Here is a 25,280-nt window from a genome sequence, read left to right as displayed (position 1 = left end):
TTCATGTTGGCTACCGACATTATACTGTATTCAAAGGTAACCGTGTAATTACACCAGTATCAAAGAATCAGCATGTCTGTTGGCACAACATTATGGCATTTCTATTGATCAGTTTAAAAGTCTGTGGCAACGGCACGACACTTGTCACGAACAGGCAACGTTGTGGTCGCGTGAAAATCTCGTGACGGATGCGTGACGTGCCACTAGTGATACCGTGACAAAACACTCATTTTGTTTTCCTGGTAATCTGATCGAAATGACAACCATTTTGAGTCAGCATGTATTTTTGAAACTTTCTTTACGCTATGATAAATTGAAGAACCAAATGTTTACATATTTCTAAAAGTTATTATCATACCGCTTGGTGCTTAAAGTAATTTGGATTTAATAATTATTTCAAGCCTGTATTTTATTTTCCGACTGTTGGGCATAGGACATAATATGAATCCTGATATCTCTGAGTTTACAATGTGAATTTTAGTTGAAAAAGAAATCAATATTAATTTATCATATTATAATATATTATATATTTGCACATAAATATTAGCTAATGTATCAAACGAATTTCCACACAAATTAGCTAAAGTATAATTAATTTAAAATATAACTGGGACGTTCTAATACTCCAATTCCACATATTCCAATTTAGTTTTTTAGTATTTTTAGAAGTACTTACCTAACATTATTATGTAAAATAATCATTTTTTCCGAGTTTTCTAAATCAAAAAGGAAATCGCATACCGGAAAATAACTGGTCTAACTGTGGTAACACCATCAACCTCATAGTTTGTCTCTTTTACTCTTTAGGAAAGCGATTATATTGATTATGTTCATCTTTCCTTGTCTATACTCGCAACTAGCCAATAGTCTGACGAATAGAGACGCCAGTCAGAATTTGACATTCACGTTGAGAGCACGTTCGTTGTTGTGTGTAAGCAAAGAGAATAAAATAAAATGCCGAAAAAACTGAAAGTAGTCGTAAAATCCTTATACTCTCACGAGATTAGGAAAGATGTTAGCTTGGAAAATTTAAAATCATTGAAGCTGGAAGACGCGTGGCCTTTTATCAGAGAGGAAATCGAGACCGAAATCGGCAACAGCCAGTTGGTCTGCATCCCTCATATTACCGAAGCCGACTTGTATAAAGTCACGTCTTTGTTCATTCCAAATGATAAAGAAACTAACGGTAAAATGTTCACGCCGCTCGGCGAGCTGAGAAAAAATGTTAATGAAGAGAAATCCAATGCGGAGTACGTGAAGTGGCTAGAGCAGGGAGAATTCCAGGATTCTGAATTTAAATTCCCACATGAGAGCGTGAAGGTGAGTTAAAAGAGTTTTTAGTGAGATTTATTTGGTGCGTGTATGAATTTTAAAACCTTAACAATTACATCATCTAACTAGAAAATTCAGGACGAATGACCTTGACCCTTACCTAAAGACAAACTGAATAGTATTAAATTCAAACACATGTCCCGATATTTCGTGTTTTCATATCCTCAAAGTTGCCAAGTACTAATTACTATCTACGATTCTCTAAGATAATTGTATTGTAATCATGTGGCAATTGAATGCTTAGTAAGATTTATTTTTTAATTCATGAATCATAGAATGTAGCTTTAAAACTATTTCATGTGGCTTGACGAATTTTTACAAATCGACTTAAATTTTATTAAATTAAAAAAAAAATTACCCAAGATCACTCGCATGATAACATTCACTTATAAATAAATTTTATACAAATAAATTTATATATTACATTTTTAACATTTAAGGCGATACCTCAAGGTCCATTTTCATACATTTTGTTTCGGCTTTAATCTGGGTAACTAAACAAGTATTGGCAAGTAAAGAATTTAAATTCACGTCTAGTTAGTGATTAGTTCTCGCAGTTGAAAGAAAAATGTAAAAATAATTAATAATCATGGATATTTCTGCATTTAAAATTTCGTCATATTAAATTTTAAAGGCCGAAATATCCATGATTATTAATTATTTTTACGTTTTTCTTTCAACTGCGAGAACTAATCACTAACTAGACGTGAATTTAAATTCTTTACTTGCCAAGACTTGTTTAGTTACCCAGATTAAAGCCGAAACAAAATGTATGAAAATGGACCTTGAGGTATCGCCTTAAATAGTTCAACAAGTTCATGTTATCAAGGCACCATAACTAAGATGTCTTTTTGGCATATATAAAAAAATTGGGTATGGATGCTATTAAAAATGAATATGTATATTATAATTTATAGACAACATTTCTAAACAAAGCAAAGTAAATCTCCAAACATTCAAACTCCAGACTTCTAAGATCATACTTCAATGTACTCCTTAACTAAACTGTAGTAAGGTTCAACATATGTGAAGTCAATGATGAATAATTTATTAGATTTAATCTATGTTGAGGACATCTGCGCATTGTGTGCTAACAATGGACTGGTTACCATTTGCATTGCCAAAGTCAAAATGATTATAGTGGACATACTTTCTTTAATGTATCATAAACAACTAAAATGTGTGTTCATACAATGAAATACAAAGTAGAATGTAAATGTACTTCTAAAATAGATAACTATTTCTCTTCACAATAAAATAGAGCTTTCATGATAAATGAAAATGTTCTATAAATAAAATGAGAAGTCTTTTTATGAGGAACTATTAGGGATTTCCCATCCCACAAAACACAGACTTGAAACAAATAGTTACTTGCAAGTATACCCTACTTTATAGTTAAACATATTGCAATAATAAGGCCAGATGTTATTTATATTGTGTACATAGGTGTGGCACAAAGATGCTCATGTTTGGTGTTTCATAACATTAAATTTTACATATTACATCTTGCTATGAATTATAAATATTGATGGTATCATATATTGTGATGGACTTATTCTAGAATTGTACACTTAGCACATTATATTAAGGTAATAGGTTTATCCTTCTTGAATGGCATTACACACTGACATTTAATACTTGAGATGTTTGACTAAATTATATTAAAAACCAATTTTCCAAGGGTTTATTTAATCTTCAATGCTAAATTCAAAAATCATCATTATTTGCGAACTGTAGATTTTGTTAGGTCATCGTTCCACCTCATTCCATCTAAAAAGAATTCAAAAATATTGAAGTCATTGAAGTTTATTGATTTTAATAAAGACTGCATGCAGGCTTGTTTGTCTTGAGTTAACCTTTTGACTTCCCCACCAATCAATATGTTGTTGATACATTTTCACTACATACCTACTGTTACTTTATCTTTGTGTTTTGTTGTGTCTGCTTGCATATAACTTTTGTCTTCATTAATGTAAACTAGGTATATCTAATGAAGTGTTTTCTATTTAATAATTTTAATTCATGATAATCCTTTAAAAAACTGTATAAGTCATCTTTATCAACATTCCTATTTTATTATACTTATAGCAAACCTTTTTTCGAGTAATGCGTAGGCGAATATAACTATGCATTATGAGTAACGAATACACCCAAATAAGCAGTTTTCACTTGTAATCGTGACTAATCTTCCGCACTCGGCAAATATATAAATCAGCGAAAAAATGAAAAGCAAAAGTGCACCAAAGCAGAAATTTTATTTATCTGGTCAGGCTCAACAAATCCTGGCTGACTCGTCATTCGTGGAATGTTTAGGTGTACGCGCCGCAACTGCTTTCCGTTACCCGAATCTTATCGATGTTTCATACGCATTTCAGAGCGTTGGCCCATGCATTATGTCTAATATTAGCTTTAACATTAAATAAATATTTCGCTTCGAGGCTAGCGTAAATCCACCAAACATCATAAATTACTATTCATTGAGGAAAGCGGGAAGAAATTTCATAGTACTCTGAAGAAATGGTTTAGGGAAACCCAGACTTGTTTGTTTACGGCCGGTATGTGTAACGCGATTAGGCTTTCGCGGGTTCGATTCCTGCTTAAGCAAATATCAGTATTAAAAAATTGTTATGAGGCCGAGTATTAGACCGAAAGCCCCTCATGACCTATAAGACTGTTGATGAAATCAGGCCTTTATGTGATTTTTGAGTCACCAAACGCATTTCTGTTATCCGTTTTACAAAACGTAAACACTAAACAGAATCGTTCTCTTTTTATTGTTGGAGTTATCAGTCATTGCAGTACTATTCTAGATAGCTTTTGATATTTCGGGTCTTCGCCAAACACACTGATGAGTCATAATAAACAAGTAAATGATTAACATAAAAGTATCTTTTAAAATATTTCTAACAGTATAATGACTAATAGTATCTATACTACGTAAATCAAATACTTTTTTGCATCATAGAGCAGCAAGTTTATTTTATTTTACTACCTTGAAATATTGTCATGTTATATTCGTATTAAAAAAAATATAAAACACGTGATCACGTGATCTTTATTTCCAGAAATGATTCAAAATGGACTTATGGGTCACAAAATGTTTTGTTCTGTCAATAAGGCACGTATTAGGGGACCGGACAAATTTTCAGAAGGTGTTTTAAATTGATCATTGTGGTTATAAATAGCCAAGAAAAATAGTATTTTGCACAAATAAAGCTTAAAAAGTACACAAAACCATGCCTAAATGTTAAATAGCTATAATTCCCGCGCAAACGCTACATTATGTCATTTCGTCTCGTGTGACGTCATACGTGGATAAAGCAACTTGACAAGTCTTGTCATTTGAACAGTGATTCAATAATGCCAGATTAGGGTTATTTACCCTAGATTTAGGGTAAAACTGAATCAGCAGGGTATTTTTTATGGTAATTTTTGGGGTAATTCTACGAGTTAAGGTATTAAAGCTATTGTTTCACGGTATTGTAATAAATATTGAGCTTAGAGAAAGATGTTTCCTACAAAAATTGTAGGCCATGAAACAATTATAATTTTTATTCAATACAATTTTCGTGTACAGCTAGTTGTTCCTAATAAAATGAGATAATTAAATTAATAATTATTAAAGTGGAAGTGAAGAAAGAAGTGGCGTCTGCATAGATAAGGATATAGAAAAAAAAGTACCGAATTATTTATGATTGGTTTAAGAGTAAAATTTTAAATTCCAAATAATCCTGGGGTAAAGAGAAATTATGATCTGGCAACACTGCATAGACCGTGTTAATCTCAGGCAATCTCAGGTTACTGTGTAACAACCAGAATTCTATATAAATAAATATTCTATTCCATATCATGTGGCAGCTAAAACATAAATAAATACATCTCATAACCATAACCTCCCTGGGTGTACAAATGATTTAATTAATTGAAATATTCATCGATTTATTTTAAACCGAAACACTATTTTTTATTTACTTATATCAAAGTGATCCCCACAAAACTAAATCGGTGAGTCTGCAGACAATCCGTCGTAGGTTCGTCTTGCTAACTGCAACCACTTTATTCGTATATCTGCTTTTCGTGGTACATCAATAAATAATTTGTTTAGTAAAGATATAGAAGTATTATTACATTCAGGTACGACGCACCAACGATATTTTTTGCGGTCCATTATGATTAACGATTAAACAATCTGTAAACGTTAAGTTGGAAGATAGTAACAACGTCCCGTATAAATTAAATATTAATTATTAGAGCAGTTCTGTGTCAAAAAACACCTTTTAAAGCATTAAAATAACACAACGCGGTATGACATCCAGATGACGTCTGTTTGTTTACATTTTACCCACGTGTGACGTCATGCGCCGTGATTGGTGTTTCATTTGCCGTAAAGAATAGACTAAAAATATTATAATTATTGTATTTTATTTATTGATTTAAAAATACAAATCACAACTCTTTTACAAAAACAAATATGAGATAATATTTTTAAAATTACAAACTTTACTTTAAACTGAATTTCAGATTTTTTGGTAATACCTGTCCGGTCCCCTTTTGTAGGTCGAAGAACACGGAAGGTGTAGCATGATTAACATCACGTATTAGAATGATGATTTCCTCTGATGCGGGAGCACCACTCAGTCATTAGATATAACATGTATATTGTATCCTCATTACGGTTAGGTATCATTTACATGCAGATGTGCTATCATTTTTATATACTAAACTGTTTAAATACATATGTAAACGTTACTATACTGAATCAGATATATAAAATAATATTTGAAATATATCATAAGACTAATAATGTAATATAAATACAGAAAAAAATACTGCGATGTAGAATTAAATAGACTTGCAGTATTACCACGAGAAATGGGTACTTAAATAAATTTAACTGTAAACAATAAGTATCTTTACTCAAAATATCGTTACTAACAATAGATCACCAGAAATTAATAAAAAAATAATGCTCAAAGGGAAACAATAATTTTTAAGCATTTGCCATTTATAACCGTGCAAGATTTCGCCGACGAAAGTATTATTGTAAAACATTGGCAACTTAATGCAATCCAGTGAGGTTTGGACGATGGTGGGGCTGTCAAAACGTGTGGACAATGATTGACAACTTGACAATGCCGGAGTTCCGGTGACCGACGTGGATATCATTTGTATAAATTAATGTTTCATTGATGAGTATATGCCTGATGAACTTTGTACATGAATCCTAAATCCTAAAACGTGGTCTTGAAAATGTCTCTAAAATCCTGCGAGTTTCGTTCGATCAAGCGTGCTGAATCCTTCCTACCCTCGTATTACTGTAGAAAGAAACTGGTTAGAGGTTTTCAAGGAAATCATACATCAACTTTCGGCTTTCACCTTAAATCAAAATTACATTTTCAACAATTCTTGTAGTTCCATTATGTGTTAGGTTATGTGTGCTTGTGTGTGCGTGCATGCGGGTGTGTGTGTGTGTGTATATAAAACTTTATTTAATAAATGTATCATCCTGCTTGCACTTCAGTCGTTAAGTATACAAATTTGAGTACATTTCCTAGTAATGGCTATCTCCTTATCTTCGTGATAAGGAGTTGCTTACTTTAAGTACATATTGAACAAGGACTTAAAGTACAATTTTCTAACTGAGTCTGCTAGGTTCGCAGAAGGCAGACAACATGGCGCATGTATTGATTTTTAACCCACACAGGTAACCTAGATATTGTTTGTTACTAATATGGATAGTTCGAACAATCAGGTGTCCTTTAAAAAATCTCGTTTACTTTCGTGAAATTTGTATTTTATATTCATGCCATGCACAAAATACAATTCAACTGCTAAAAGTTAAATGAAAAAACATAAATAGTATAGATAGTTTATAGCTTTTTTTATTCTGTTTTGAGATTTGTCAATGACCTCAGCAGACAGCATTGTGATACCTAAAGAGGAAGAACGAGTTTTGATGTTTACTGATCCCAAGATTAAGAGCCATTCGATTGGCACGTGATTTTGCTTTGATGTCGACGTTTTTTGCACGATTTTGCGCAGTTTGAAGTTTTTATAGGTCCACGAAAATAACGGGTTTCTGTTGAACCATAATACTGGATTATCATTAATTAAACTAAACTGGTTTCTCTTACATAGGGTCACGCGTGTGTCATGTTTTCATAAGTGAACGGGCAAATGTATTTTGTTAAATTACTCTGTTTTTTTTGTAATATCGATCCTTTAAACGGGGAGGACCCAGACAATCATTATCTTATCGCTATTAATGCAATATACGTGCTACGAAATGTTCTAAAAATATTTCAATATATTCGATCACACGATAATATTTTTTAAAAGTCGAAAGTCCAGACAATAATGGTCAATGCAACTAACCTAAACTTAGTTCCAATTTTAGAGATCTTAACAATTTTTGCCAATAAAAATTCAAACAAGATTATATTTATATAACAATTTCCTAAAGTTTGAAATATCCTTTATTAATATTATAAACATCTGGAATACGGATACTATAACGTAAATATTTCAAATCACGAAGTTAAACTCGTAGCACTAACAGCGCTGCACCAGTTATTTATAAACTGACGTGTTCCAGATCACGCTTCAAGACGAATCCATCAAGAACAAAGTAAGAGTGATCATGGTGAATTTTACAAGAACAACCGTGCCCAAAAACAAGGAACTCGTCAACAACATCTACTTGGACGTGGAGAATAATAAGAGTAAGTACCTATTTAAGAAAGGCTATCTCCTATCCATTAACAGATTGATGTTTAACAGGCGATTTCAATAAACGATCCCATTCTTAATTTTCGATTCGACACCGAGAATAAACCAATCAAAATCGATTGGAAAGCGATTGAGGACATGACGTATTGAAATCGGCCGTATTTTAAAATGAATCGAAATGTAATCGAGTATGTGGAGCAGCTTAGATCTAGGGTATAGTGATCCAGATGGGTGCTCCCTTCCTAGTCCCCATTTATTTTCTATGAAGCTGGTAACGCATTTGTTTTTCTTAGTGTTTTTCTTACTATGATACATATACCTATAAATGAAATGTGTACACTGTACATTTATACTAAAACTATTTACATTTATGAACGAATAAATAAGGGCGACGATGTTATCATGCAATTTGGTTCGATGGGAAATCCAGTTTTAATTAACAACTAATTTATTATGCTCCCACAATGAAACGTGTGACGTACCAAAAATAAACTTTATAATTCGATTTATAATGACCACATAAACACATTTTGGGATTTTATGAGGAAATTTTTAGCTTTAATGCAAAATTTTATGGGGCTATAAACTTGGAGTGTAACCAAAATGGAATTAGGATTTAAATAGCTGTTCATCGTAAGGTCTGTTGCTAGAGTTCCGAAAAATCCTTTAAATCCTCAATCCTTCCTTTAAGCACGATAATCCTATCCGTTTCATTCATACCAAATTTATCTAGATATCATCATAATTATGTTTGAGATCGAAACATCTAGTAAACTTAACTCACGTTTAATTATGGCATATATCTCATGATCAAGAATGATTTGGCTCCACGTAATATGATTGATGACTCCGCGGGAGTTAATGAGGCCACATGGGAAATGTTCATTATAAATAATTCCTTATTTACCTTATGATACGGATGATGTATTAGTACATCAAATTGATTAGCGACAATGTTTGTAAACAAAATTTCGTGTTTTCCATAATTTAAGTACGATGAGACTTCTAGATAAACTTGTTTTTCCTCATGTTCAATGAGTCATATAATTTTAGCAGCTCCGATATCCGCGACGAGGTACTTCAAAATTATATAAACAAATTTACAAGGTACAACTTCCATATTGCGGGTTAACGCCTTGATATATTTAGATGAATTACATTATCGTAAAGCAATGCGACTACGTCTGAAATATCGCTTATCTGTTCAATAATATCATCAATTGACTATAAATATAAAAACCGCAGCAACATACCACTTCCCCTCCGCAACGTTAACTGAAAATCAATACTTTTTCCTTTATTACAGATCTACAAGGCAAGAAGTCAGTTTTCATGATCACAAACGTCCTTATGGCTAAGACAATAGAGTTCAGGGTGACCAGGGGCACCTCGTCGAGGATTTTCCACCTGGGCAACGCATCTCCCCTGGTCTTCGGCCTTGAAGAGTTCGTGATTGGTGAAGACGGCAAACTCGTTGCTAAGGTAAGAAACTTTGTTGATTATAATAGCTATTTCAACTTGAAATGTAAGTATTAGATGGCTTTATGTGTTGTTGTGATTTATAGCTCTCTTTTATTATATTTTATATACATTTATACACGTGTTTGTATTTGTGATGTGCTGTATTAAATATGTTAAGAACATATCAGAATTTTATTGATAAAATAGCTTGTCCATATAGTTCACCTTCGCATGCTTAAATACTTAAAATGCACTATAGTAATCGGAAATATAGAGTGCATGATTGGTAGCAGCAATAAAAATTAAGGTCCCAAAAATAATCTGCCTCAGATCCAATTTACTAAAATTACATTACTGATAAATTATAAAAAATATTATCATTTAAATTTACCGCAACGTTTACCAAAGTATCAAAAAAATAACAAACAACTAAAATTACCGCGGAGAGTTTTCGCAAAAGTTTGCAAGGCCTTGAATTGCATTACCGGTATCATAATGGAAATGTTACCCACAGACGTGAAGTGTTTGACAACATTTCGATAATGATAAAGTTACGTGGTCACATTACCATTGTTTAACATATGCTGGCGAATTAGTAAGAATTTACATGTGCCTATTATGGTTGATTAGTAAAAACATTCTACATACAATTTCAAATGCGTATTTTTGTTTTGGATTTGAACGGTACAGAACATTTATGGTAATGAAACATTGGCCAGAGACATAAAGAATAACAAAGAACAAATCTTATTGCACAAGGAATTACGTGTTTAGATAAGAAGTAGTCAAGGGCGTCGTTATTATAATAGTGTTTACTATGGATTATTAGAGAAATTACTCGATTTTTTTTAAACGTAGGTTAGGATATCAATATTAAGTGAATATAATTTCTGACTATCAATAACACCTTTTTCGGTGGTATGATATTATTGATTCTCCGATCTTGTAAAAGACGGTTGGTAAATAATGTAGTTGAATTAGTCACAGTATTATTCTAACACAAGTTTCCTATTATAATTATGTTGGGGAATTTCCCATAATATCCACAAATTATCACGTAGAGTCTGCATGTTGAATTTTATGAGGAGCGTCTAATGTTAAATGTGAAGAATTATACAGGATAGTGTTATTAAAAACCTTTTTAGAGCTTGATTTATTTTAGTATACTTGGTATCGTGATTTCAATGCTGTAGCAGTGACGTAAATGCTTTTTTTTGCACTGATACTTTCCTTAACACTATTTTGAATATGCGCCGTGCTATGCTTTATTATTTTTGTTTTTACGTTGTAATTCTAGATGTGCTGTTTTCTAACCGACTTCAAAACGAAGGGATTATCCGTTTGTCGTTGTTTTTTTTTTGTTTGTTCAGCGATATTTTTTTACGGCGTGGTCAGATATAAATAATTCTCTTTGCGTAGGTTTCCGTATAAGTTCGGAATGATCCCATTTTATTTCATTTGTATAGGATCTTCGACTTAGCAGATGCCGAGGGGAACTCCTTGAAATCAAATGGTATTTTTTTGATTCTTTTTTTTTTGGTTCATTATCATATTTCTTCGTAGCTTATGTTTGAAACCCAAGCTATTTATACATATTTAAAGCATAGTTTTAGTCTAACTGCATCTTTATTCATAATTGTAATAAATCTTTCAATAAGTTTCCCTCGAATAATCACGCGTGAATACACTTAGCACATGAATATTCCGAGTTAAAAACGCTGCGTTTCATAACAAGTTATCAGTTCAATGGATTCGATGCTTCCTGCGAAATAGACGTTTACGCTTCACGTTACATAATAATCTGTTACAAGGACTTTAAACGTTTTTTTATAATTAATCTCATTTCCACTTAGTAGTCAATTAAGTGGCGACTTTTAAACCTAATGACGGACAAGTAGGTCGCTTGCTTGATAGTGTAGTACGTTCCTAGAAACAGTAACATGGCTATCCAGAACCAAGCATTGTAAAGAATTAATTCCAACAAATAAGACTTCGGATTTGAATGGATGTATCAAATCGCAACACAATAACGCATGGACGTGAAAAATCCTTGGTGCGTCCTCAAATGGATTTTTACATAAGACGAAAGGAAAGTAAGACAGAAACCAACAAGGTGATATTGGTATTTAATGTATTTGCATTAATTTTGTAGCCAACTATTTGCAAAAGCTATTTAGTTTGTGTTGTTTACTAAGATTGAAAAAACCCATCAAAATGTAGTTCATCATCAACCTGTGTAGTTTCTGCTAAAATAAATCATCAAAATTTCAGTAGGTACAGTTTCTGATAAAATGCCTTTCCATAACCGTTACCTTTCGTTTTACTTTGCTTTGAAAATGCAGGAAATACAAACGAAACAGTGATAAAAACATCGCATTGTGTCAGTAATGAGGTAAAATTCGAAACGTTTCCTGATTTAACAACGTGCCTAGCAGAATGGCTGGACTGATCTTGTTTAGAGACAATAGAGCGTATGCATTGTTCTCATAGTCATGGCTTGTTTGTGATGCATCGTGAAATATAAACATGTAAGCCTTCATGACATCATTGTTTATTACGGATGTATTAATATCTTAATAATGGAGAATGACGATATCGCAAGTAGTATGACTTAGTCCGCCTAGAAATCACTTTAAGATTATTATCTTCTTATGAAGCATTTTTATAAGGGATTCTGCTTTGAAGTCAACTTCGTCTAGAGTTAATTCTTACTGACACAACATTCTCTTCTGCGTAACACGGGGAATATATATTTACTTATGAAATTGACATTCAATAAATTTCTTAATACACCCAACGGTAACACCTCTACACTATGATGCTCGTTCAGTGCTCGTTCGGGGAATATATATTTACTTATGAAATTGACATTCAATAAATTTCTTAATACACCCAACGGTAACACCTCTACACTATGATGCTCGTTCAGTGCTCGTTCGGGGAATATATATTTACTTATGAAATTGACATTCAATAAATTACTTAATACACCCAACGGTAACACCTCTACGCTATGATGCTCATTCAGTGCCTTATGGCTTTCGTTTCTTTAAGACTTAGCCCTGAAATAATTAATACATAATCACCTAAACCATAAAATGTATGATTTTGAATTTTAATCTATATTTAACTTTTTTCTATGTTTTTGTTTGTCCATCACCCCATTGACTGGTAGAGAAACCTTCGTCATGAAGTCCTTTTTAAGTAATTTTGTATAAAGTGCAAATAAATAACCAGTAATTTATGGTTTGTTGACGAATACAATGTATAAACGACCTATCAAGTCTTTGGTAAAAATAAACGTCGCAGACATTCTCTTCCGCGAGGCAGGTTTAGAGTTCGAAAGCCAGTGATCTAGGCTGGCATACCGATTGAGACAGTTTGTCGATCTTGTTAGATTCATTGCAAGAAAAGATCCCCCAATCAGGAACTCCCTGCAATAATATACCATGCAAATCAGGTCGTCTGTAAAAATGTGAAAAAGGTCTAATTGGTCCATTGTCGCTATCACTTTGAAGTAAATTGAGATAGTTTATTGAAATTCCGTTCTGTTGTGTTCCGGTTTGAAGGACATTGTAGCCAGTGTAACTAATGGACATAATGAGATAAGTCTTAACATCTCATGTCTTAGGATAACGAGCGCAGTGGAATACCAAACAATACTTTGTAATTCAAGGTGTTGGATGGTGTTTCTACTGTTTATGGGCGGTAGTATCGCTTACCATCAGGCGAACGGCAAGCTCGTCTCGTCATTCAAAACAATAAAAAAATGGACTGTTAGGAAGTTTTATGAACCTATCAGAAGAATAACAGAAAAGCAATCTCACAATAGAAGCTATTGCGTATCGTGGTCGTCTTACCGTCAAAGAAAGTGGGAGTAACGAGATATCGGAATATTTTAAGTCTCCAGCAATGCCAATGACCTCGCGAAACAGCCGCAAAGCTTTTATTAACGTTCGTTGGTATTTTATGAGACACATCACAGCAGTGGCGAAGAGTCTATATATTCCGATTCCTGCTTCCCTTTTATGTAGAACTAGCTTTTGCTCGCGGCTTCGCCAGCGTGAAAAAGTTTACCGGGATAATTTTTTTCCGACTTACTTGATATGTACATACCATAACATCACGCATTTATCCCCGAAGGGGTATGCAGAGGCGCGACTAGGGCACCCACTTTTCGCCAAGTATGTTCCGTCCCATGATGTGATAGGGGGCGAGCCTTTCGCCATATCGGGCACAAATTCCAGACTCCGGGCTAATACTGAGCAGAAAAAACCCAAATATCACTTTGCCCGACCCGGGATTCGAACCCAGGACCTCAGAGCGCTATTGTATCGACTGCCTCGGTGGCGTAGTTGTATTGCATGCCCGACTTACTTGATATGTATCGTTATAGTATGACCAAATTACACAAAATTATCATAAATTTTAGTCTATGTGTTATTCTGATGTATAACTAATACTACTGTAAAGTTTCATCCAGATCCGTTTAGTAGCTTTTTTGAAAGAGGAACAAACATACATTCATCCTCACAAACTTTCGCATTTATAATATTTGTAGAATCTAATTACCATTAGAACGATTTGCAAACCGCATTCGTGCATAGTATTACTTATATGTTGTGTCGGGTTTCTTTTCGAAAAATGTTACCATTCGCCACTGCACCAGTCTCTATCATCCTGCCAGTGGTAGTGATTTTTACTTGACTTTGACAAATTACATGTTATTGCTTTAAAAGTTTTAAAAAACAGTAGATATAGTTCAATAAAAACATTTAATCAATTGATTAATTTAATTGCCATTTTAAAATTATAATTTATCGAAATGAATTGACGAAACAGTGGAAATTGCCTGCAATATACCAACTTTTATAGGTTCAGTCGTATATCATTGTCTTATAGAAAAGAATTTATGTAGGGTCCTAATAATTTATAGCTAATAGCTATTAGAAATGCTATAAATTATCCTTTGACCCAAACTAATCATATTTTCTTAATTCTTATTATTTGGCAACGGACCAAGACTTCTGGTGAAATGACTCGGTTGTGTAGCCATCAAACGAACAGCTACACTGACGCATAAGTTAACGATTTTAATGATTGCAGGAAAATGCAGGGATTTTGAAATAACACTCTTTTTAAACTTTATGCAGCATCTGCATAAGATTTTATTTACTTGGATTTAAAGGTACTTCAATGAGTAAATATGTCAACTATAAATAATAATATGTCGTATGAATATGAAAATTATATAAGATTACATTGTAATCAACATGATTTTAATTAAATAAGTAAATAGTTTAAGAGATGGATACGTTTGTAATTATTCAATATCTGTTAAATAGATGTGAGTTAAAACTCTTATTTCATAGCTTCGTTCTAGCAGTATAATACCCAGTACATACTTCAAACATTGCCAAAATAATGAAACAATTCCACTATATCACAATCTCTTCTATCGCCAACATTTAGACGAGTGGCGTTGGTCAAGCGTGAGATTTGCATAGTTTTCTCCTCATATACCTTCCTTGTGGAACCAGCTTTCCTTTGCACCGGTATCATCAAGTCTTAGACGAGCTCTAAGACTTTAGTGATCTTCAAAAAATATTTCAATTTTAGAATATTAACACTGCAAACCGTGGGCGTGAAACTTTTGTTTCGAAGATTTTTTTTACGAAAAAAATAACTCGTTATCGCTATACCATCAGGGAGAGAGGGTGGAACGGTTATGTTGGTTTCTCCGGTCTTGCGACCCAATATCAATACTCTGAAGTCTGGAGTATAGCATCAGAGCAAACATTGGACCGAGGCCCTAACCTTATTGTACCCTACTCTGGCATAGCAACCAAAACCCGCGGTAGTAAATTTTATTTATATTATTGATATCAAAACACTTTCTAACGACTGTTGTCATATCATTATTGTCATAATCTATAAAGGTGTTTATCAATAAAAAAAGATTATGCGACCGCCTTATCAATACACGTATAAACTTTTGTTTATGAGTATTGCAACCATTATGTTTATTGACCATTCTCAAATTGCTATTGTCTTTAGTACTATAAAAACGGTAGCTATATTATCAGATAAGATTAATTATGTCTATAACGATATTAATAGGGCTATACAAAGTTATTGCTATTCAGAGGTATATTGCGTGTTCATTTGCGAATTAATTTCTAGAAAGATCGCCTCAGTTTATTCGGAATATTAGTTACTATAAAGCCTTACACGTAGGGTTACCCTCGCTTAAGTAGTTAGCTGACGTCAAATTTACAATTTGGGCATTGTAATTAAACAGTATGTGAAAAAACATTACTTACGTTTTTTAAGAGATAAAAAATGACTGATTATAAAATGTGATAAATGATAATTATTATAACAATAAAAGAGAAAATTGCTTGATTATATTTGTATTTAGGGGTAGACAGTGGCGCAACTAGTATACCTACTTCGACATAATGTATTAGAGAGCTTATCGGCGTATTAAGGCGAATTGTAATCCCGCATAAACCTGAGTTTATTCCCTAAAACGTAACTTGTAGCCCGAATTTAAGACGAATACATAACTTCTAGATTCCCTCAAACTATACAAGACTATTTTGACATTGCGTTAGTAAATGAAACCACATTAATATCTTCTTGAAAAAAACACGACAATAAGCCACTCGGACCGTAGATGTAAAATAAAAAAGTATAACTTTTGAACAAAAGAAATATCAATACAAATAATTTAAATTTTGCACACCTTAATGCCACAACTACTACACTTAAAGAATTCGTCGCAGCGGCAGCATCACACCTTTAGTCAGAAATACAATCACGCCCACGTCATATTCACGAGAAACTACAAAATGAACAAAAAATCAGAAAAGTAAAACCGGTATTTATGATGAACAATGAACATTTTCGGTATCCATAGATGATTTTTGGCACAATGTTAGCAGAAGTCAAGACAAGTGAGTGATTTCATTTATTAACTCTACACTCTGTATAGAAATTGATAAATGTAGCGTGGAATAGAGAAATGAGTTGGAAACTCGAAAATCAAAAGTAGAGCGCATAAACTACTTTCCTCAAAACCGCTTTCAATATATTGCCATTCAAATGCATTCAATGATGTGGTACCAATGGATTGAATACCTGAGCTACTATTTACATGTGAGATGAAATCTGTTATTCATGATAAATAATCAGGATTAACCAAAGAACTTTTATTAAATTGTTAAATTAAATTCGCATACGGTCAATAAACGTGTTTTCAATATTGTGACCTTGTCAATGCCCTCTACCATCCCATTCTGAAACAAAGGAAAATGCAATATTTATCGAAGACCATTTTACATACTATATCAAGTCGATAAAATAATTAACAGATTAAAATCTTTGTCAGCCACCTATGACAATACTGATTTTAATTATTTGTAGAGAGGAAGAGAAGAAATTATGGCTTTTTTCATCTATTAAAACCAACATCGCATATAACGAACAAGTCCTAGCTAAAATTAAGTACTTCAAAATAAAATTATAATAAACTTGAAGTTATTAACAGAATAATTTAACTCAGAGTAAAAAGCGTGGGGTGCATTTTACTTCGTTTTCATAATTCTCCTCTTATAGATAGTAGCCAATAGAATGATTATAATACATACTATGTTGGCCAGTAGCCTCAGGGCAGGGCCGTAGCTAGACTTGAATTTAAGGTAGGGCAGCTGTTTTTACAACTAGGGCGGAAATAAAAATGTTACTAGATCTGATCTGCTGAATCGATTTTTGGTTTCCTTAACTTGTGTAAGTGAGCAAAAAAAAAAAGGTAAATTTACTTACGTAATTTTTAAGCTAATATACAGATTGTAACAAAATTCCCCTAAATCTCGAAAGAAGGTATTTCACCCCACAATACGAATAACTTACTATGGGACCAACTTCCAAATCGTAAAATAAAACCGCTGCTCCTTATATATTCATTGAGTCGTAATGTACAATTTAGTTCATTATTAAGATAGGGCATTAGTATTTTAAGGTAGGGCATTAGCATTTTAAGGTAGGGCATTGCCCCTCAATGTCCCCCCCTAGCTACGGCCCTGCCTCAGGGACAAACAAAAACTACAGATTTACGAAGCACAAGGACGTACATTTATTACGTATAACAATTAGCCACATACTAAATGGTCACGGACACGATCGATGCAGCGCCAGCGCATACTCACATACTTATACATATGTGACACGGAACATCGCACGGCGCGGTACAATAAATACACCTATAGCTAGGCACACTCGCAACTTCGTATATTATCAACATACTATATCAAGCACCCCCCGCTTTTTACTCTGAGTTAAATTATTCTGTTAATAACTTTAAGTTTATTATAATTTTATTTTGAGGTACTTAACTATGATTGATCCTTCAACCTTCTACTACTGTAATATAAATTCTTTGTACTTAGAAATTATTTTCTCCTTTTAAGTTCGATTAGCAATAAAAGCGTGTTTTTTTAGTTTTTTTAAACTATTATTTATTTTTCATTTTTTAGTTTATTAATCAATAAGACTTTTTAATTACAACTTTTTTGATCGTATTAAATTACTTCTTTACCGACGGTAATTTCAAAGCTTTACTGCTTACCAAAATTTGTTCCGTAAAATAAATAGATTAAAATTTATGTTCTGATTATTTTGTTGTGATTAAGAACCCTTTTGTAAGTCGAGGTTATCATATTATATATTATATGAATATAAGATACAGTAATTTGCGAGTATTAGGCTCATCAGTACCTACGCATGTATAAGGAATGAAGAAGGTGAGAACGCAACTATACTGAAAACGTTTCGGCCTCCGTTGTGCTGTGCCTAGTGCCCGAGCGAGTCCGAAACCGCAGGCATGCGCAGATCGCGCGCTAGCTCTATCTCTTTTATTTACTCTTTCACAGCGGATCTAAAAAAGAATTTATTAATCCTGGCGGTCCTAATAAGGATAATGGGAAACTCTTATCAAATTATTACATTGTCATCGGTCCTTGATACGTGTGTAAAGTTTCAAATTAATCAGATTTCTGGAAATTGGTGAAAGTTGAGCTCAAAGATTCCGTTACATACATACATACATACATAGATACAACCCAAGCTAATAAAAGCGTGTTAAAAACTACGACGTAGTCTGTGCAATTTGAGTCTAAAATAGAAAACGCATTATCGTCTTCTAAACATAATCTATCAACCTAATTGCTTTATTTTGTCTGTCAAACTAGACATGCCGTATATCCACACGCCAAAACAGATTCTGCTGTTAAATGAAATGGGTTACATTTCCAATAGACCCTGAAAAGTCAGACTATCCGCGTTTTGGATAAAAATCCAAAAATATGGCAATGGCGAAGGGTCCATATAAACAGATTCCTGTCGGCATCCTTTATATAGAATTTAATAATTCAATAGAATAATTTGCAGACTGTATTTATGCGTATTAGCACCTTTATATTATGTCAGGTTTCGTTCGGAAAAGCTCACCTTTCGCCAGTACTAAATAGAGATTTATACATACATCTATTTATAATAATGATAATAATTCTTGTTTACAAGATTTACAGTTATAGATCGCACATATCGTTAAAAGTAACAGTAGGTATCAAATTAGCATAAATTACGTAGTTGTTTGTTAGTAAAAATTAAAATACATTTTGTTGCGCACTTTCCGCGAATCTAATATATGTTAATTAGCAATAAATATTTATCAAAGACAATACAAATTATACATGTAATGTTAATGTGTATGTTTTATTTTCAGAATAATAGTAATTATTAATAATTTTAAGAGTAATACAGAAATAATTCCCATAGTAGTAGGAGCCACAAGGGTAGAGCAAAATCACTGCACAAGTTCTGCAGAAAACTGGACTCAGGCATAAACATACACATCATCCAGAAACAGACATCTATCCACACAATAAAAATAATCAGTAAAATTCTAGGGAATTGCGTTTTCATTTAAAGGAAAACTGCGCCACTCTTTCCCTTAGTGTCTCAGGGCGGGCGCTCAGTACACCGAGCTGAGCTCGAGCAGAGGGAAACCTCAATCTATAATACGTCAGTATACGCAGTCTGGGTGTGTCTCCATTTAAACGTATCATTGGTTCAAAGCCAACATTCCTTATCAGCATAATAAACGTTATCATCGTATATATTAATTGACATTGAAATAATACGTACCAAATGTTTATTAATAATTTGCCAGACATTGTATATAATTATTTAAATTGATCATAACATCCGACGACGTGACGCGTTTATTTTTGTTTTCGCGATACATATTTAATATCTGTAAAATATAAATTGCTACGATGTTAATTAATCACATGTAAAAATTTAAAAATATCTACCTACATGAAAATTAGTGTATCTAAAAAGTATAATTTTCAAAATTCGAATGTCGCAGTTGAGTCGAGAATCAGATCGATTTAAAAAATTAATGGTGTCAAAAAAATTAAAAAGTTCCAAAAGTTAGGTTCCACCGAGATTTGAACTCGGATCGCTGGATTCAAAGTCCAGAGTGCTAACCATTACACCATGGAACCTTTAGAGTCTTCGACGAAATTACGTGTCGCCTTTCACTAAGATAGATTTTATTGCTAGCACATGTGTACGCGTGCGAAATTTTGTTAGTTCGTTAGCATCAGGATATTATTCTCTATGTGCGTTGTAAATCAAGTTTAATATAAGATACCTCTTGCCTACGGATCCGCTCACATATTTTTTTTTCCGAGATAAAAGTACCTAATCTACTGCATTCAGGAGTACCTTTCTATTAGTGGAAATAAAATTCAAAATCGGTTAATGTTTCCTGAGATTAGCGTATTCGATTAAACAAACTATAATATTATAGAATATTTTTGTCACAAATAGGTTTTTAAATATTTTCCCTTTTTTTTTCTTTTTAGTACAATAATTTTTCTTCGGCCAGTCTTCAAAAACTACAATACTTATATGAGTTATGAAGTTTATTTAATAAATTATTCATTTTAACAGGAGCCAGTGGGAATCAAGTCGAAATTGCTTCAATGGAAGAAGATCGACTCGTCCGACCACCTCTACATCCCGGAGAAGGACACAGCATGCAAAGCATAAACCAAATCATAGATAATTCAGAGCACGCTTGCTTAGACCCATACATGAGTTTGTAAAAGCAAAGAGTATGGCATTTACATCCACCGTTACATTATCACAAAATAAGATCCGGCGGAATTAAAAAGGTGGTGTAGTTTACGCGGTTTGAAGGTCAAAAACGACTTGTTTTAACATCATGACGACGTAAAAATAAACAACAAGCTTAATTTTTGAGCAAAATTATTGTCGTCTAGTTAACGATATGAATCGATATTGCAGTTTTGCAATTGTAATTTATTGAATAAATTTTATGATTGTGAGTGCAATGTGTTTTAAATTAGGGAGGCCATGGAAGACGAAATAAACAGCCAATGAAAAACAAATAATTTATCAGTTATAAATTTGCTGAGTTTTCAAGGATAAGGGTTTAAATACATGAACCTAAAATAGATCAATCGCATAGTCACATGTATGGACTGTGTGGCCGTAGCGAGCATTTACGATACCTTATCAGATTTTATGCTGTTTACATATTAACCATTAGTATCGAGCTGGTATTCATGTGGCATAGCCATGACCTAGATCTAAGTTTTCATCTATTTCAAATATGTACGTTTGTACCCAGTGTGAGCATTGGGTCCGCTTTTATCCTTTGCATAACTTATTAAATAATGAATACCGAGGGTTGCAGTATGTCACAATCAGATAGATTTATTAAAATTGAAGCAATTAATATTAGTATAGTTTAGTAACTCTCTGTTTAGCTGGTGTACTTAGATAAAATTAATTAGTTTAATAAATTATTATTAGTTTCTTTTGGCATAAATTAAAAATTCTACGCAATGAGCGATGTTTGTCTAAAGTGTATGGCCCGACATTCCAAAAGTATTGAGTTGTCACATGAATTTATTTTCGGTGCAAACCTTTAACGCAATCATCTGTGATTTTTGTTTGAACCAGTATTGTATGAAGTATTTCGTCTACTTATTTATGACCATGTGACTTATTATTTTTAAGTTTGTGATTTGTATGTGATTTTTTATTGTTTAAGTGTGTGACATCATGTACTTCAAGCGTCTTTCACATTAATTATGAAATAAATGGTGTGTTTAAATTTTTGTTTTTTATTTGAACCTTATAGGTTTCCAATGGTAGGTACATCTACGCGATGGCACCTTTACTTGAACTTTGACGTCCGTTTTTACTGTTTACGAATTATAATTATGCCCCGTGGCCGGGCGAATCAGCAGACAGTCTTGACTCGTGCTGCCATCTATCTCATAGTTTAAAATGGTAAAAAAGTATTTTTTGGACTCTCTCAACGGGCATCAGTCACTTCCAAGTTTTTACTAATAGAAAATATAATACAATTTTCTAAATGTCCCAAACCTCATGGCGAAGTTGTATTAATTTTGTCTTAAACAATTAGTAAACTTTAAAATCGACTCACAACGACATCTTACGTCACTTGACGAAACTACTGTAAAGCCTAAACATAGATTTAGGAGTGTAATTTATAGCGTTTATGGGATTCCACTCAAAATGCCGATTATATTATAGGCAGGTAGATACGAGGACTTCAAAACAATATACAGGTTCCCACATATCAAGGAACGAATTGTTACCATGCTTTCTATTTGCGACGAAAACTGAAATGCCAGTCGCCCCAAATAAATCATGTTTTCTAGCTACAATACTCACAATTGCATCGAAACTGCTATTTCAACATGGCTGTATTTTTCTTAAGGCGGTGCCCTTAGTAAAACAGTGCGCAAACCGTATTTTTAGAAGCTATTTTAGCTATATCAATATATAATATAGAAAAAAAACATTTTTATGTTGTCTTTGGTTGTTTAATTTTTTTACCTCCTACTCGGATTTCGACCACCGTTCCAAATCTTACCGGAGATCCGCCAGGTACGCATAAGACATTTAAGTGCACAAATGTGTACGCAATACACAGGCGCATTCTATATTCCTTCACTCTGATAATCCGAAGGGACAGCAATCCCATATAAGCGGAGAGATAACGGGACCAACGGCTTTACTTGCTTTCCGAGCCACGGGGGTAACACACCGTTAACTTCCTGACTCCGAGCTGCGACTAAGTATTTTTTAAGCTGGAAAAACCCAGTCAAATTATATTTGGCCTGACACGGGATTCGAATCTAGAATCTCAGCGCAGTAGTCGTACCTTGTACGCAGTACAACTACACCATCGAGGTAGTAAAGTGAAGCCTGTTGGGTATAATATAATACTCAACCTGCGATAAATGTTTCCCTAAAACCGTACATTCGCACACAACCGTGAAAAAACCAATAAAACAAAGCAATATAATAACAATTCTTTAATTAATTATACTTAAAAGATAATTGACATAATATCAGTATTTCTTAATAGTTTTTCTCAGCAGAGTCATACGTTGTCTGTGTGCTTCCGTCACCGCCGCGCGTTTGTACGGTCTCAGTTCGTCATTGCCAAAGCCTGGTATCCACATGTTCCATTGCCGTTCTGAAAATAGACAACAAATCAATTACTAGCATTTCATATACATATACACGCAAATCCCTTTGATTATTGTTTACTCAGGTACATATATACCTTCTTTAGCATTTTATAAATAAAAAATTTAATTATGATAATATCAGTCCTGTATTATATACTGTCCCACTGCTGGGCACCGGCCTCCTCTACTATTGTGAGGGATTAGACCTTAGTCCAATTGCCTACCGGTTCACTGGCCTAGTATGGATTGCTACACTTCATACACCCTCAAAATTCTTATAAAGGATGTCTTAGGTATGTAGATTTTCTCACAAGCTTTTCCTTCAATGTTAAAGCAAGCGATAATTCACGAAAAATATACATATAACTTTATAAAACACAGAGTTGTGAGCCCTTGTTTTTTGAAGCTGTGGACATTCATCTCGCTTATCCGTTCCACACCTAACTAGGCTATCGCCACTACTGGTCACATACAAACTCACTTCCCAAAGCATTACTAGTTTAATCTTCCCCTAGATCTCTTATAAAACTTACCTAAGTGTAACTGCACATCTTTTAATTCAACTGAGGGTGCATGTCTGTGTTTGGCTAAGGCACATGCAGCATTTAGAGATGTGTCAATAAAATCATCAGCGAGTTGTAGCAACATTTCTTCTACTTCCTCATCAAGCTGCACTGTTGGGTCGACCTCACGCACCAGCTCTTGAAGACGTGGACGGCTGAGTAACTGAAATTGAATACAAAATTCACACACACCCATGACCCTACAAGGACAACAGCAGTGGCATAAGGTAAAATTTTACAGAAGTGACCCTACACAACAGATACGTAATAATATGCATAAATGCAGTCTGCAAATTGTTCTGATGATAATTAAATTCTACATAAATGGAAAATGGTAGGAATCAGGACTCTTTACCACTGGAGGACAGGTTATCTTGAATATCCAAAATTATGTTACTATTTATTGCCACATATGTCCACTAGTTGTGCCTCTAATATTATGTTATGAGGTTAATATGTTGATTATGACTGTAAAACAGTATATTAGCACATTAGCGCAGCTAACTGCAATCCATGCATGTTTCCTTGCAATACCTATGCACAAGCACACATTGTGAAAAACAAGCACTAAGCAAAAGTCTATAAAAGTCATAGCCAGTGGCATAATACTATGAATAATAATAATAATATCAGCCCTGTATTATATACTTGCCCACTGCTGAGCATGTAATAATAATACCATGAAAGTGTGGGAAATTCATCTGAATTCTTAACATGAAAGATCTATAGATTCACTATACATAAAAAGTTCAAGCTTATGTTGCCAGTCATACCACCCTATTGTTACACCACTAACATCAACTACAAAACAGATAATATGTCCAATATGCATTCTAGGATAATATCATTGTAGAATGAATATGTGATTTAGGACTCATTTTGACACACAGCATGTGTGATGTACACCAGTGGAGGTTTTGTGTGCATTTATACCCAATTAGTGATGCATAACCATAAACATATAATTAACAATCAAATTACTTAATTACTAACTTGTATTTCTTTGCATTGCTTCGTGAATGCACAAACATTTTGAAATGTGTAGTTACTTACTTTTATACAACTGTTTTAATGTTATTGTGTATGTAAAGGCATTTTGTTAGTTAGTAAATTAAGATTATTCCACATAATTTTTATAACGATATACCATAGTTAAAAGTGGGTGAAAGTTAAACTACTGTGCTGATTTATAAAGGTACCCGCGGAAAACAAAATTGTCCCAATTACTATTACTATCAGTCCTCACCTGTGTAGACTGATCTCCACCACCACTTTGATTAGTTTTCGCACCAACCTGGGCCTGCGCTCCCATAGGACTGTGTTGTGAAGGCGAACCCTGTAGCGAACTAGACTGAAGCTGTGGACTTTGTAGGGGATTATTCGCATACTGTATAGCACCCTGGTTGATATTTCCAATTGAAGGCATGTTCGAGGCTTGGCTTATTGAATTATTGGACATTATATGAATTTCTGTAATTCTAGAACAAAAATTTGTGATTGTTTCAAAATAATGTTTGACAGTTCGTGACGTTGACACTTGGCAAATAAATATTGACAGAATTGTGTAGTATTGTCAGCACTAAAA

General features: G+C 33.5%; 2 protein-coding genes and 1 non-coding gene across 4 annotated transcripts; 1 reads left to right on the top strand and 2 right to left on the bottom strand.

Annotated features, from left to right (window-relative positions):
* The first annotated feature begins 865 nt into the window (after positions 1-865).
* Positions 866-21,739, top strand: LOC115452016. Its single transcript, XM_030180450.2, has 4 exons — positions 866-1,320; positions 7,928-8,054; positions 9,368-9,543; positions 20,548-21,739. The coding sequence occupies exons 1-4, from the start codon at positions 955-957 to the stop codon at positions 20,644-20,646; spliced, it is 768 nt and encodes a 255-aa protein (XP_030036310.1). The 5' UTR covers positions 866-954; the 3' UTR covers positions 20,647-21,739.
* Positions 20,025-20,096, bottom strand: Trnaq-uug. Its single transcript has one exon. It is a non-coding gene; the product is annotated as a tRNA-Gln (tRNA).
* A 1,219-nt stretch (positions 21,740-22,958) lies between the features above and the next one.
* On the bottom strand, positions 22,959-25,248 carry LOC115452025 (transcription initiation factor TFIID subunit 12). Of its 2 annotated transcripts, none has more exons than XM_030180463.2 (3): positions 24,942-25,248; positions 23,666-23,858; positions 22,959-23,137 (listed from the first exon to the last, which is right to left on the bottom strand). In XM_030180463.2, the coding sequence occupies exons 1-3, from the start codon at positions 25,152-25,154 to the stop codon at positions 23,010-23,012; spliced, it is 534 nt and encodes a 177-aa protein (XP_030036323.1). In that variant the 5' UTR covers positions 25,155-25,248; the 3' UTR covers positions 22,959-23,009. The 2 variants fall into 2 exon arrangements, with proteins under 2 accessions (XP_030036323.1, XP_030036324.1); XM_030180464.2 differs by having other exon boundaries at positions 24,990-25,248.
* Positions 25,249-25,280: the final 32 nt, after the last annotated feature.

This window comes from Manduca sexta, chromosome 6 (assembly GCF_014839805.1).
Source record: "Manduca sexta isolate Smith_Timp_Sample1 chromosome 6, JHU_Msex_v1.0, whole genome shotgun sequence".
In the NCBI taxonomy this organism is placed as follows: domain Eukaryota; kingdom Metazoa; phylum Arthropoda; class Insecta; order Lepidoptera; family Sphingidae; genus Manduca; species Manduca sexta.
This window is presented reverse-complemented; position numbering and strand designations above follow the sequence as displayed.

Excerpts from the sequence above, each read along its gene's own strand:
- LOC115452016 (XM_030180450.2), top strand. The coding sequence starts at position 955 with ATGCCGAAAAAACTGAAAGTAGTCGTAAAATCCTTATACTCTCACGAG. Across the intron at positions 8,055-9,367 it reads GGACGTGGAGAATAATAAGA|ATCTACAAGGCAAGAAGTCA; the intron begins GTAAGTACCTAT and ends CCTTTATTACAG. Across the intron at positions 9,544-20,547 it reads ACGGCAAACTCGTTGCTAAG|GAGCCAGTGGGAATCAAGTC; the intron begins GTAAGAAACTTT and ends TCATTTTAACAG.
- LOC115452025 (XM_030180463.2), bottom strand. The coding sequence starts at position 25,154 with ATGTCCAATAATTCAATAAGCCAAGCCTCGAACATGCCTTCAATTGGA. Across the intron at positions 23,859-24,941 it reads GTGGAGATCAGTCTACACAG|TTACTCAGCCGTCCACGTCT; the intron begins GTGAGGACTGAT and ends ATTCAATTTCAG. Across the intron at positions 23,138-23,665 it reads AGATGTGCAGTTACACTTAG|AACGGCAATGGAACATGTGG; the intron begins GTAAGTTTTATA and ends GTCTATTTTCAG.